Source organism: Condylura cristata, unplaced genomic scaffold (assembly GCF_000260355.1).
Source record: "Condylura cristata isolate star-nosed mole 26May11 unplaced genomic scaffold, ConCri1.0 scaffold00004, whole genome shotgun sequence".
NCBI lineage: Eukaryota > Metazoa > Chordata > Mammalia > Eulipotyphla > Talpidae > Condylura > Condylura cristata.
The window spans coordinates 32,425,046-32,440,481 of NW_004567105.1; the positions used below are offsets into that span (position 1 = coordinate 32,425,046).

The following is a 15,436-nucleotide window of genomic DNA, read 5'->3' on the forward strand; positions in this document are numbered from 1 at the left end:
CTGCCCCGGAGGAGACCACATGGCGCGGCAGACCTCTCCTGACCCGCCCGCTGCTCCCCTCAGCAGTGTACCTCGTCGATCTGCCTGTTCTGTTCCCCTCTCTGTCTGTGGTGAAGCCTCTCACCGCTGCTGAGCCTCTGGCCTGTACCCCAGTTCTGTATGTACAAATACATAAATCTTTAAAAAAAAAAAAAATAGAAAGGGGGCCCTCCCTAGTGGCGCAATGGGAAAGTGCAGCACTATGAAGGTAGTCCAAGCCACTGCAGCATAGCCACAGCCGCTTCAGTGCAAGTTCGATCCCCGGCCCCGGCAGACCTCTCCTGTATGTACAAATACATAAATCTTTAAAAAAAAAAAAAATAGAAAGGGGGCCCTCCCTAGTGGCGCAATGGGAAAGTGCAGCACTATGAAGCTATCTGCAGCCACTGCAGCATGAGTTCGAAGCTCAGCCAGGGAGATGACCCACATGGTATGGCAGACCTCTCCTAACCCACCCACTGTTCCGCAACAGTGTTATTTTGGTAGATCTGTTCTGCTTTCCACTCTGGTGCATTCTCTCACCCCTCTCCCCCACATACTTCTGGCCTGTAACCCACTTCTTGTATGTGTGGATATATAAATCTTAAAAAAAAAAAAGGGGGGGGGGTAAAGCTGTTAGTTTCCTTTGAGAATAGCTTTGGTCATAGTCCTCTGGTAAGCAGTTTGATTGACAGCTTTACTTTCCTTTTTGACATTAGACTCATCAATTCATTGAGCACCTGCTTTGTATCAGGACCTTGGTAGACAATGGCAGTGGAGTTGAGCAGACAATTACAATTTCTTTTATAGAGCTTAATAAAGAATAGTACTAAATAGTTGTAGACCATGATAAGTTATATTCTGAAGTATCAAAACTTCGTTCTGTGAATGTTGTGAACCTGATCCAAACTTGAAGAAGGGAGGTGTTTAATAGGCACTGAACTAAGATTTGAGAATGAATAGAATGAGGCCAAGTCTTTCCTAATGTGGTCTTCCTGATAGCCTTTCTTTTTATCAGACAGCAATTTGTCAATTTTTAGTGTGCTGTGTGCTTTTTCCCATTGTGTGTATAGATATGTATTTCAGAGTCCAAAAACAATGGCGATTAACAAATAGATTGGAGAAACCATTATATAGTTTATAGTGCTGACCTCCCTTATACCTTGTATCTACAGAACCCCACCAGATCAGTGATTTACATTTACCCTCATCTGCTCCCCAACTAAGGACCTAGACTTTAGCCTGTTGTAACTGTCTACTCAATTCCACTGCCTTCTTGTAGTAATAGATTTGTACTGATAATCTTAGCATGGATAAATTATATTTTAATCATTTCTTTTATATTAAAAAAATGCTAAAACCTTAGCTCTGAAATTTGAGTTAAAAGATAAAAATCTAGTGGGTTCCAAATGCCTGTTGGGTTGTTTACTGATCGATCCTGTTGTTCAAGGTCTTCCTGAGTCTAGATGGTATTTACACCATTTTCCATTGTGTAGAATCTACCTCACCAGGCTAATTGGTTAAACTGCTGTCTGTACTCCCTTCATCAAAGTACAAAAGCCCTAATCTTTACTTCATGTGAACTTAATTACCCTTATTCTCATTTACATGTTGGAAAAAAAGAGGTTTGTGGCTGACATCTTGCAGCCAGAATGGAGAAAAATTAACTTTAAGCCTAAGTTTTGTCTGACTTTACAACCCATTTCCCCTTACTTTTTATTGTGGAAAATTTCATAAATATCCAAAATTAAAATAGTGAAACCTCCTGAACCCATTACCTGATTTCACAAACTACCATTCTTGTTTTACGTATTTCCACTCTCCACCCCTCCTTTTGATTTACAGAAAGTAAATTCACATCCACTCAAGTGCACAAATCTTGGTTGGAACTGTACAATTTTTGACAAATGTAAGAACTTATGTAACATACGCCTGTCAAGCTATATATATATATATATATATATAGGGCATTTTCATCACACTGAAACCTTCCCCAGAAAATCCACCTGATCCCCTAGAGGAAGTTATTGTTCTGTTATTTTTCACAATAAATTATTTTTGTCTATTTTACATCTCCATATTAACACATTTGTATCTGGATTCTTTTGTTGAGATGAGTTAGTTCTTCTTACACTGCTGAATAGTATGGTTTGTATAAACATACCAAACTTTACTGTTTAGCTATTACTATTACTGATGGGCATTTGGGTCATTTCCAGGTTTTGGTTATATAAATAATGCTATGAATACTTACAGGTAAGTGTTTGGACAGATTTTATATATTCTCTTGGGCAAATATACTGGAGTCAAAGTTCTAGGTTAGGGTAGGTGACTGTTTATAAAAAAGTCAAAAACTTTCCCTAAGAATGGATCATTGTATAGTGCTCCTGGCAATGTATAACAATTGCTCTGTGCCCTTGTAAACATTGTTAGGTCTTTTTGGTTTTGATTCTAGCCATTCTGATGGATGTGTAATGATGCTCATTATGGCTTTAATTTGCATTCCTCACTGATTTGAGCACTTTTTCATGGGCTTACTGGTTGTGTTTATACCATCCTTTACAGACCATCTGTTCACTTTTGTAAATTTCAATCATTTTGCCTATTACTGAATTGTAAAGATTCTTTATGCATTCTGGGTTTTGGGTGAATATGTTTTTGCAAATATTTTTTATCAGTCTTTCAGTCTTTGATTTGTTTATTTATTTTTTTAATGGTGTCACTGATCAGCAGCTTTATATTTTGATGAAGTTTAATTAACTTTTTTCCTTTATGATTATTGATTCCTGTGTTTTGGTTTAGGAAACCTTTGCCTATCTTCGGGTCATAAAGGCATCATCCATTTTTCTAAAAAGTCTTAACAGTTTTAACTTTTATAGTCAGGTTTACAATCCATTTCTAATTAATTTTTGTGTATTGTACAAAGGGTATATAACATTTGCATCAAGATTCATCTGTTTTCCATATGGATATTTCAGTGTCCCATCAAAATTTACTAACCCTACCCAAAGCTTTTATTTTGAAAAATACTAAATCTACAGAAAAGTTGAAAGACTACTAATAAACACACCTTTGCTCTATATAGACTCACTAGCTAACATTTTGTCTTACTTGCTATATCTTTGTAGACTTCTAAAGTTAAGTCATTTCAAAGTGCAGATTTTGTAACCTCTCATCTCTAAATATTTAAGCATTTATCTCCTAAGAATTAACTCTTCTACTAAATCATAATGCCGGTATCATATCTAAGAAAAAAAAATCAATTACTAATTTAATTTGGATCACTCTTCCTTGCATAAATAAAAACTCAAGATCTTGTTTATTGTATCTACACCTCTTCCCAAGAGATGAGGGGAACAATTAGGTCAACTACTTAGTTGTCTGCTTTGGATGCAGAGTACCAATACAGTCTCCTAATTTAAGCCACTCCTCCTCCCCTACCTCTGGCATTTTATACAAATTCTATGATTCTACTCCTGTTTTCCTAGGGTAGACATCTCTAGAGGTAGCATTTTTAAATGTATATTTAACAAACTCCTCAGGTCATTCAGATGATTAGCCAGCTTTAGGAGTTACTAGACTAGCTCATGTTTTCTATTAGAGTCACATTAAATTATTGTTCCCCTACTAGAAGGGTTGAATCAGATGTTACTCATTTTGTATTCTCCAACTTACTCAACACTTAGTGTGTGACAGGTGTTTTGTTAAGTCTCTACATGCTCCAACTTACTGTAGCAGCTGGTTTGCTGAGCTAAGCTAGACATGTCTCCAAAATAAAGAAATAAAATGGCATTATATTACTTTGGAAAACATTTTTGCCATGTTCATCTTAACTGTGACATTTAAAAATTACTAAATTTTGTGATATATAAGGAATATAACTAATTTTTAAAATATCCATTCTATATAATTTTAAGATATCAGAGAACTTATAGTCACAAGAAAAAAGCTGGGTAATAGGAAATTTAATTTCTTGTGAGAGAGACTACCCTGACATTTATAAAAACAAAATTTTAATTTTTATGGAATTTTATTAATAAACACATGGAAATACTGGTATGACACATAAAGTTTTCAAAATGTTACATTGTAAAAAGTACAAAATTCAAATGTCTAAATTTTAGCCTCCCCAACCCAAAAGAAACACCCAATAATTACAAATACATATTTTATATAAAAAAACTCCATTGTCATGGAAATTAGTGCAATTATAGAGAATAGGTAAATTATGACTGTATTTCATAACCTAATGGATCAAGTCCCTGGTCCAGGAGCATTAGAGAGGATTCTCTTAACTTTTGTAGCAATTTCTTGAGTTCTTCCTTAGAAAATACCTGATTTTTAAAAAAGTAAGAAAGAGAAGAATGAAAACAAAGAAGAATATGAACTTACTCATTTGCTCAGACTCCTGCTCAACTTGATGAAATTAATACAAAATTTCTCTTTAAGACTCATGTATCCAGAAACTATGTTAACATGGCTTAGAACTGCAAAGCAACTTCTCTTAGTCCATCTATCCTTCTAACTGCTTAACATGCTTAACATGTTTTGGGAGAAAAGCAAAACATTAGAAGTGAACCATTGCTATGAGAAAACCTAAGAACAACTAAAAATTATAAACAAATATCACAAAATTAAATATTACTACAGAGCTTATCAAATCATTATAACTTAAAACTCTAGAATGCTCTAGAACTTACCAGATACAGTTTGTGTCGCTCAGAGGATACCATGTCTGCCAACTGTAGGCATTCCTGATACTGACCAGTACTATGCAATATGGTGTGAAGAAGAAAACACAACATTGGCAGACAAAGCTTCCTCAGTAAGATCATTTGATGTGTTCTTTCATGGTCTTCTTCAGCATCCTGCAGGTAGAGATCAAATCACTTTAATAACTTAAAATTAAATATCCTTATAAAAATGTTAAGTTCTGAATCAAAAGCAAAATGCAACAGGTACAAGTGAAAGAGTTTTCTAAACCTTATAGCCACTGAAAATTTTAAAAAGCAGTACTTCACTTAAACCAGTGAGTACACACTACAGATTAACTAGTAGATATATGGACAACATAAAATAATTTTCCAGGAAATATGATGATAGGAGTATCATCATATATTAAATATTAAACATTAAAAAATGTTTAGTTCCAGAATTAAAAAAAATTACATTTTAGTGTCCTGATAAATAGACACTAAATATGAAGATAAATACGAAGAATAATTTACCCAAGCATCAGCCATTCTTATTCTCTATTAGTATTTTCAGCTTAGGCTAAAATTATAAGTAAAAAGGTTATACAAGACCTACAGATACTCTTATTTAGAGACAGAACTTTTCAAGAAGGAAGTTTTTTCTTTTACCTCTCTAACATCAACCATCCACCCTCCATCAACAAACAACAAGACATTGTACATCTTCTCCTTCACATCAGCCGTTAGAGCATCCAAATGCCCTTTCCAAATATTGTAATCCATCTACAAAACAAACAAAGTGGAGATATAATGGACTAGAATCAACAAATAATGTATTTGTAAAGTAGGAATATAGATACATATGGAAAATCATTCTAAAGAGTGATTCTGTCAAGCAAATACAAATAGATTGCAGTCAAATGAAACAAAAATGTAAACAATAATGTATCTTTTACCTTTGAAGAATTATCTACAGAAAAGTATGGTTTATTCCCCAAAGTAGAATGAGACAATCACCTGTTACACAGTAATATAGTTACTAAAGAAACAACCTTTTTAAATTTATGATCTGGCCCTCCGTGGTGGCACAGCGGGTTAAAGCACAGCACTGAGAATCTAAAGCTGCTTCCGCATGAGTTCGATTCCCGCCTGCCCCGGAAGGGACCACATGGCGTGGCAGACCTCTCCTGACCCGCCCGCTGCTCCCCTCAGCAGTGTACTTCGTCGATCTGCCTGTTCTGTTCCCCACTCTGTCTCTGGTGAAGCCTCTCGCCGCTCCTGAACCTCTGGCCTATACCCCAGTTCTGTATGCACAAATAAATAAATCTTTAAAAAAAAAAAAAATTTATGATCTGTCTCGTCTGTACTGAACTCACCTCGTATTTCTTTTCTTTGTGTTCATGAGCCACTTTCTCAGTAAAAGTTGCTTGAGGTATCAAAGTAGGTTTTTGTGGAGCTGAATTCATATGCTTAAACCACTCATTAAAGGTTTCATGAGCTTCCTATTGTGCAATAATATAGAAAGTACAAAAATAAGTAAGTTTTCATATATGTTCAGTAAAGCTTTAAACATTTGGCTCTTAGAAATAATTTTGCAGCATCAAGAAAGAAAATTGTTCAACACTTTTTGTACAAAACTTCACTGTGAATTTTAAATAATATTTAAATATTATTTAATGTTATTTAAAATAATACTTTAAATAATAAACACCAGTAAGGGGTTCACACATTTGGTTTCCTACTTCTACATTGATACTCTGATCACATGTGTCTTGCTTCTCACGTATCACTCTGACATAAATGTACTTCCTTGTCTGTTTCCTTGACTAGCCTGTAAGCTCCTACAGGCCAAGAACAGACTACTGTCTAAGATTCAGCCTAAGAACCTAGTGCAATGTAATTATTTTTTTAATGAATCTTGAACCAAGTGTATTGTAACAAATCTAGAGTAACTTATTTTTCTATTATTGCCAAAAGCAGAAATATGAAGACTCTAGATCTCAAAGACTTAAGAAAACATATACACCACACTATGTGAGATATTCTTGGCCGGTAGGCATTGAATAGCTCATGTTAATGAAGACAAGGTCATGATTTCCAGTGTAGTTGTGGATCAGTCAGTTCCATGGTCACAAAGGAGATAAGATCATGAGTCAATTACCACTTTTGGGAAAAAAAGGTTAGTCTGAGAGTGGATCAGAAAGTCATCATGATGATAGGCACATTTGTGGTTTCTTTAGAAACTTACCAAATAAGCCCTAATGCACAAATGTTCTCGAATAGCATTATCATCCTCAGCTGGAAGTGGACTTTCCATTCCTTGTTCCTCCCACTGATTATAGATTTCTGCTATGGAATCCTGAGGAATTTTCACAAATACTTCTTTTGCAGCTTCGTGTTTTTTTGATGCTGTGAAAAAGACAAACTTTTTATGGCATATATATTATGTATGTATGTGGATTTGAGGTGGTGTATATATGTGTAATGTTTTTCTACAGAAGTCAACGTAGGCAACTTTTACAGTAAGCTGTAACAGGTTCCAAGGTACTTCTGTTACAGGTGTGGATGGTGATCTTTCTACTTCATGGTTGAATTTTTTCCTTATTTCATATGATAATCATAAATACACTAAATACAACTACTTTATATATTCCTGTGTCTTAAAAAAAAGCAATTACCTTTTGTCATAATTGACTAGGAAATGAAAATTCACTGTCAGATATGTTTTAATCTCTCAATATCAATTTTGATCTATGAGTGATTGTTTTGTTTCCCTTACCATTGGGAAAGATTAGAAAAACAAAACAGAAAGGAAAACAAGGTTCAAGAATATACAAATTTGAACACTTAAAAAAACATAAAAATACAGCATACCCAAGAATTTCCTCATTATCGCATTGCCTTGCTTTAGTGCTTCTGCCCTCTGTGCTGGGTCAAACACCAACCAGTCAATTACATCAATCTTTAAACGGTCCTCCTACCCAGTTAAAGAAAAAGAGAAACACTGATTTTGTTTTTTTTCCCTAAGATATTAAAGTTGAAAGAATTATAGCTGTACTTCTATGCGCATCATTTTCCTTCAAATTATACAAAATTACAAAAGAATATAGCTTTATTTTCATTCTTACTATAAGCTTCTAGTAAAATATAGAAAAACCTACTGAACTGTGAATCTGGAATTACATATTCTATAATACACTAATTAAACCTGTGATTCCTTTAAGTACTACTTTTTTTTTCCTAAGTAAAACTTTCATTCTGAAAATAGGAGTAATTACATAATAGTGGTTGATCGAGTATCACGAATTCTCTGATGAGCAAAAAATCCAGTGCTCTATTAAAGAAACTTCCTCTAACATGGTATTACTGTAAGGAAATCTTAATATAAGGCCTTACCTTGTTGCCAACTTTTAAATTAAAAGGTTTTGGTAGACAGGAAATTTCTTAAAAATGGAAGTCAGACTATTTCAAGAAAGAAATAACCCGCCCATGACCCATATTACCTCAGTAGTGCCAGTATCCAGGGCTGGCGCCAGGTCATGATGACTGAATTCACCATTATCTTTCTTTCGAATATTTTCAACTACTGTTTTTGTTATAGTTGCAATATCCAAATCTAGAGAATAATTTTTTTAAGAGACAAAAGCAAGAATTAATTCTTCACAACAATATTCTCGAACTAGTCACAATGATTTGGTAAAAGTGTGTGATAACTCTTTAAAAATATAAAATATGGTGATTGCACATGGGTGACTTGGTGATGGGAAACATACAGGTATTACAACTGAGATGAAAAAAATGTATAAAATGATGTAAAAATAAACTATTATAAAAAAAATGAAAGATTATAAAATGCCAAAATTAAAAGATAATTTACACAGTTCAGGTAATTTTATTTGTAAAACAGAATTTCACTCCTTTTTTCCCTCAAGAGAAATAAAATTTCAAGTCAGAATAGTATTACTAAAGTGAAAATGATAATTTGCTTACAAAATCCACAGATGAAATTTTCGGTCATTTTTACCTGCTTCTTTGGCCAGTTCCAGACAATGATGGCGCTGCTCAAATTCTGTGACACCTTCCAGAAACAGTGCATACTGGGCCACTGCTAGATCTTGTGGCAAGTGACAGGTGTAAAATGCTATCAGATTTGTATGCTTCTCATTTATTAAAAGCTAAAAAGTAAAGATCAAAGTATGTCAATCTTAAAACAAGTTCTAGAATCAGCAATGCTTTTAAAAATGTCACTTTAGAATTTCAAACATGTCTAGTAGTTATACATACATGGTTTGTAGTACTAAGCAATTTAATTTTAAATTTCCCTCAAAATGTTCTTATGAACATTTATGTTATGTTATGAATTCTGATGACTTCCTACCACTGGACATTAAAATATTACCATTCTGATTTTTCATTAAAGTAGTCAATAAGAAAATCAACTTGTAGATCCTCAGACTTTACCTGTATATATGTCTTTAAAACTTCAATGCAAACTTCTTCCTTCATAGGAAAAAAAAGATATAATTTCAAACACAATTGCTTATGTGTAGCAATATATCTAATACAATTTCTATTAAATGATTTAATGATTTAAATATTTACTATTGAGCAATAACTGTGTGCCTGACTAGCAAAGTTCATGTTTTGACTGATTTAACCTTACAATTCTTTGTGCACAGTTAATATTATTGTCATATTTCTTCTATAGGCAGGAACGTGTAAGGTTTTATTTACCCCAAATTATGTAACAAGCAGCTACAGTAAAGATTCGAACCCAGGATTTTTGTTCCAGAGCTCAAGTTTTCAACTAGTGTTACCATTTTAAGTCTTTTATGTGTACTATGACAAAAAATCTTCTAGGAATATTTTGTATAGACTTAGTCTGGTTCAGTTAGCTTAGCTGATTGACTTAAAGTTGGTTACTGATGAGTATTAAACTTCCAAATGTACCAAAACCAGGTACATTCTGCAGCCACAATGTAGAAGTCTGAAGAGTCACCTACAGCGAGTTTTTGAGAGACCATGTGAGACCAAGGAGAAGAGTTTTATACTCTCATCACCATTTCTCAAAACAACAAAAATGAATCGGTGTATTTTTCTGATGACAGGTATATGGCATTAGCCTTACATAAAAGGGAAAATTATTTTTATTTACTTTGGTCTGCAGTCCAAGAGTGCGGAAAAACAAAATAAGGTGAGTCATGAAGCGGAGGAGGTGTCCAGGTAGATTATTTCTGCTTTTGGAAAGCCATCTGCTAAACTCATCCATCAAACCTACAAGTTATCAAAGCAAAATTTCAACAACAGGGTTAAAAACCAAAAGAATTCACTACATTTTTACTGAGTTATTAAACCACGATTCTAGTAGTTAATAACTATCAAATAAAATTCAAAATTTTAAAACAACTAAGTAGTTGTATTTAAATAGGCTGGCATTCATAAACATTAAAAGATGTGGTGAGTCATGCATATTTTGATAGTTTTTTACAAAATTACTATAAGAAAAAAAAGAACACATACGAAGTAAAGTAAAACTTATCTTACCATCAATGTCTCCCAGGATAAGGAATTTTTGAACAACATGATAATGTTCTTGATTTTCTTCTAGAACTCTCTGGGGAAAAAAAAGTTTAAATTTCCTATACATTTTCTGGTGGTTGTCTTGTAATAATTCATTGGTAAATTAAAAACACCTGCTTTTGAAGGAATATATAAAGAAAAAGTAGGAAATGAGGAATCTTAGAAGATTAAAACAAAATAAAATATGAGGATTCTGCCTTTGGAATATATTCAGTGTTCACAAATCCAGGACTGAACATTATCTTTAAAAGCAAATAACTATGATAAAAAATGTAATTTCTGTGGATTAAACATTTGTTTTATAAGTGTTTTCCTTGGCACTCTATGGTGAACCAGAAAGAAAGGGTTCATGTGCCTTGACTAATACAACATTTTTCTACATAAACAGCAGTTCTGGAAAGCATTTTTTGGACATTCTCTCCTGTACATGGCACCGAGAGTAACACAAACCATCAAAATAGTAATTAGGTACAGAGTAGAAAATCCTTTAAAAATAACCCATTGTACATTTTGAAGCAAAAAGTTCATTTATCTTTTTGCCAAATGTATCTTTATCCTAAATTTTTGTTAGCATTTATTTTTTAATATAAATACTTGCTCAATCTGGAATTTACTTCAATGGTGTGAGGTAGAGACCTAACTTTGTTATTTTCCAGGTGGAAAATCAATTATGTGAGATCACACATGTAAATTATCTCTTTTCTGAAATGAAAGACTAACTCTGTCACCTATTAAGTGTTCATATACTTTAGATCTAATAGAGACGCTATTTTACCCCATGCCATTTTCATACTGTTTTGTGGTATCTTTTCATTGTTTTATTATTGATGCAAGTACTCTAAAACTAGTTCTCATTTCTAAAATTCTTTGCCATTTTCACTCATTCTAATTAGGATTTTTTTGTTATGTTCATGTTAGTTTCAGAATGAGTGATGTTTACATCAAATCTTTTCATCCAGAAACTCAGTTCTGTTTATTCATGTTAGTAATAAGATTCTATAGTTGTCTTAGGAAACCCTTAATTTTATTTTTCAGTGTCTTATAGATTTGACAAATAATTTAAATAAGACCTTTTTTGTGGGGGAGGGGGATGTGAACAGGGGAGCACCATATCCTTTTCTAATTAGTTGTAACAAGTAGAAAAGGGCTATGCTTTCCTTTTCTTGAATTTACATTTTTAAAAAAAGATATTTATTTATGCACACAGAACTGGGGTACAGGCCAGAGATGCAGGGGCGGTGAGAGGATTCACCAGAGACAGAGTGGGAGCTGCAGGCGGGTCAGGAGAGGTCTGCCATGCCATGTGGATCGCCTCCGGGGCGGGGATCCAACTCATGCTGAAGTGGCTTTAGCTTCTTCATACTGTGCTTTAACCAGCTGTGCCACCAGGGAGGGCCCAAATTTGGATATTTTAAAAGGTTCTCTTTTACCAGTAGTTTATTGAGTTTTGAATTTACTAATCTTATTATACATAATGTCTGTTTTACTTTCATTAGTTGAAATCGTCAAAATAAGAGTCTGTAAGAAACATGTGACTGAAGACATTAATCTCACTATACAAAGAACTCATACACAATTAAAGGAAAAAAAATCGACAGAAAAATAGGACATTTACGAATAGTCAAAAATACACAAGAAAACTTGCTAAGTCTTATGAGTTACAGGAAAAACATGGGTAGAGTAGTGTTTTCCTACTTCCCACTTAATCTGATAAATTGGCTAAGAAGGTGTTACATTGGAACTAATAAGAATGCAGGGAATGACCACAGTAATAAATTCCTTGCAGAAACAGGAATTTAATTGCCACAAACAGATATTGGTTTGATATACATATACCTGTTAGCCCAGCAAATCTGGTAGATAAACATACATGCATATATGCAGTGCTAGAAACATCTAAGAATCACCAAATGAAGAGTGATTTAAAAAATTATACAACATTCTACAGAACATTCTGTATATGTATGTACTACAACATTCTAGAGAACATTATGCACCTATTAAAAAAATAAGGAAGGATAAGTGAAATCTATGCCTACTAGCTTGGAAAGAGCACCATTAAATGAAGGACAAAACAGCAAAAACAAGTTGTAATGTAATGGATGCAGGCTATGTGAAAAACCAAAACCCTGTATCTGAATTCACCTACATCATTTACACATAACTGTAGAAGTATGAAAGGCATAGAAGGATAAATATCAATATGCTTTAACATCTCAGGGGAATGAAAATAACTATAAAGTAGTTGGGAAATTATAAAGGCTTTTATGGCCATCTTTGTGTAAGATGTCAAGTTTATACAATACTCCTTCGGCTATTTGAAATTTTTAAGAGAATATTACTTGAAAAAGTATTTTGCAGAGTAAAAGCATTTTGGAAAAACAAAACAAAACCAAAAAGGGTACTCTGCTGAGTGGGAGAAGCTTATTGCATAGTGTATGTCCCACAAGGAGCTAATATTTAAAACATATAAAGAACTCAAAAAGCTTAACAACAAAAAGCTCAATTTAAAAATGTCCCATTTTATATATTTTTTTCCAAAGGAAAGCTTAGATGCCTATATTTAGATGAAACTATTCTTAAGCCAAATAAACAGAAATGATTTATACTTAAATTAAGCAGTTATATTTCTTATAAAGAATATCTCTCATTTGGATAAGAGGTAAAGAAAAGAAGGAAGAATATAACACAGTTTCACTTTTCCCCCTTTCAACTACAGAGAATAGCACTACATTTATTGTTTTCTATCCTAGTTATCCTAAAATATTCACATTCATCCTAAAATATTCATATCCTAAGATATTCATAAATTACTATTTACCTTTTTATCAGTAGCTTGAAGTTCTTCAAAAACTTTTTCTAAAGTCCAACTTCAAAAGAAAGAACAGTAAAGGGATAACATAATATTAATAATATGAACAAGGCTATACAATACTGCACAGAACAAAAAACAACTTCACAGAATATACCACAAAGTGATTAAAAACAAACCAACAAACTCACTTTGCTTCCAAGTATTCTCTAGGGAGTTCTTCAACTTCATCCAGAGTTATCACTGACGTCCGGATCTCTTGTTCTACCAAACTGTCCACCATGACCCGAAAGTAAGCCCACACTGTGTCTTCCCAGGTGTCACAGACGGGAAGCAGCTTTTCCCCAGTTTGAAAAACAAAAACATAGTCAACAAAAAAAAAAAGGAAGGAAAAGCAGCTACATCTATAATATGGGCGACAAAGTCACTAATCACAAAATATTGTGAGTTGTAAAAAAATACTTATCAAATAAGCATCCCCTCCAAACTGTATCTTCTGAGTTGTTTGAACAATTAAGACTTTGTCATATACTGAGTTCACATTACATCAATTTTCGAAGGTGATATAAGATGGTATTTCGACTAATTATTGTAACATTCCTCAAATAAGCTTTAAATGGAGGGGGTATGGAGAAGTATACACATGTATATGTCAGACGATCAAAATAGTCAGTGTCTTGTTCACCTCTGGATAAGACAATGGGTACTACACGACACTAGTAAATGTATCTTGTGACTCAATTTACAATTCAAAGAAAATGATTTCATGTGTTAAAAACATCACTTGGTATATGGGAACTATCCAATTAAGCAGCTTACGTCACTATTTCATGATTACAGATCAATACTTTTAGAAGTAGCAAAAGTTTATGTAAGTTTACTATAATCAATTTTAGAATATGTATGATTTTATTCCATAGGAAAAAAAAAAGACTAAATTGACCAAATACCTGCTTAAGATTCCCACTTAAAGCTGCATAAATTGCTCTTTCATATCTATTAAACAGCTCCTGAAATACAATAGTAGAGATTTGTGACATTGTTTTTCAGAGTATGTCAATGTTTTTCATCATCCAGAATTCCACATTTCTAAATTAAAACTCAATTTTTAACTTGAAAGCTTCTAAACATTCGTGGGTCGGGATATGGAGGAAGGACTCTTTAGCTTCAACCCTGAAATCTTCAGGAAAAGTTACACATCTAAATTTCATAAGCTGGGTAAAAGCAGATCTAATTCTAAGATGCTTTATTTTAAGTCCAATTTTATTCCAGACAGAATCTGTTAAAGATTTTCTTATTCAAGTAAGTTTCTATATAGTCAACACGACTGACCTAAAACATCAACTAAAGGCACTGTCAGGTGTTAGTGCGCATCTCATTCCTAAGCAGAATTAATTATAACCATTAAATGATTCATTTTACCTCCAGATTATATGTCATTAATAAATGATACTTAAAAAATATCTTTTTATGTATCATTAATGATTTTTCAGTTTTCTGTTCTTAACTCTATTTCCCCCAAAGCCTTGTGGGTTTTCTGCACAATTTCTCATGCTGAAGTAATTTTTAGTAATGCAGAAGTTATGTCATAACCTATGAATTTCTTTCTATTCTTTTCATGTACAACCCAAATCCTGTAAGTCCATCAAGTTTCTTACTTGGGAAGCCAGCTATTAGCCTTATTCTCGAAACTCATCTAGTACCTCCTTGATATTTCTGTCTTATTATCAGTGTTTAATTCTTAATAGTTCTGATTTACAGCTAAGCTTATCTACTCCTATTCCTCAGTTTGATTGGAAGTTCTCTAAAACAGGACTTTCAGTCTTATATTACTATAAACATTTTATAGTACCTTCAGCAGACCTTCAATTAATGAGCAAAAGTGAGAATTAGTAAATACTTTTATCATATCTTACATCTTCTGCCATTCTCCAACAACTTATTTTCCAGATGCATCTATATGGATTCCCTTCAACAGGTTCTAATTCTGTTCCTATAAAGTAGTAAAAGAAATTAAATTTATAATTAAACAGTACATCTTATTTCAACTATTCAAAAAAAATTTTTTAATATTCTTTTTTTAAAAAAAGATTTATTTATTACTTATGTATACAAAAACTAGGGTATGGGCCAGAGTTGCAGGGGTGGTGAGAGTATTCACCATTGTGGGGAGCAGAACAGGCAGATCTATAAAGTACACTGTTGAGGGGAGCAGTGGGCAAAACAGGAGAGCCATGTGGGTTACCTAAAGGGCGGGAATCAAACTCGTACTGAAGCAGCTGCTGCTAGCTTCACAGTGCTGCGCTTTAACCTGTTACACCACCTTCCTTGA

The 15,436-nt window shown here is 33.4% G+C and overlaps 1 protein-coding gene across 1 annotated transcript in view; it reads right to left on the bottom strand.

The window, feature by feature from the left end:
* Window positions 1–4,013: 4,013 nt before the first annotated feature.
* Window positions 4,014–15,436, bottom strand: part of NUP107 (nucleoporin 107kDa) — a 31,192-nt gene continuing 19,769 nt past the window's right edge. The window contains exons 14-28 of the mRNA XM_004675908.1: window positions 15,021–15,097; window positions 14,055–14,114; window positions 13,296–13,441; window positions 13,114–13,162; window positions 10,257–10,326; window positions 9,868–9,986; window positions 9,174–9,212; window positions 8,737–8,887; window positions 8,216–8,328; window positions 7,587–7,689; window positions 6,961–7,121; window positions 6,089–6,214; window positions 5,382–5,495; window positions 4,719–4,886; window positions 4,014–4,352 (exon numbers count right to left, since the gene is read on the bottom strand). Of these exons, the coding sequence (XP_004675965.1) occupies window positions 4,245–4,352; window positions 4,719–4,886; window positions 5,382–5,495; window positions 6,089–6,214; window positions 6,961–7,121; window positions 7,587–7,689; window positions 8,216–8,328; window positions 8,737–8,887; window positions 9,174–9,212; window positions 9,868–9,986; window positions 10,257–10,326; window positions 13,114–13,162; window positions 13,296–13,441; window positions 14,055–14,114; window positions 15,021–15,097 (1,604 nt within the window). The 3' untranslated portion in view covers window positions 4,014–4,244. The remainder of the gene's footprint in view (window positions 4,353–4,718; window positions 4,887–5,381; window positions 5,496–6,088; window positions 6,215–6,960; window positions 7,122–7,586; window positions 7,690–8,215; window positions 8,329–8,736; window positions 8,888–9,173; window positions 9,213–9,867; window positions 9,987–10,256; window positions 10,327–13,113; window positions 13,163–13,295; window positions 13,442–14,054; window positions 14,115–15,020; window positions 15,098–15,436) is intronic.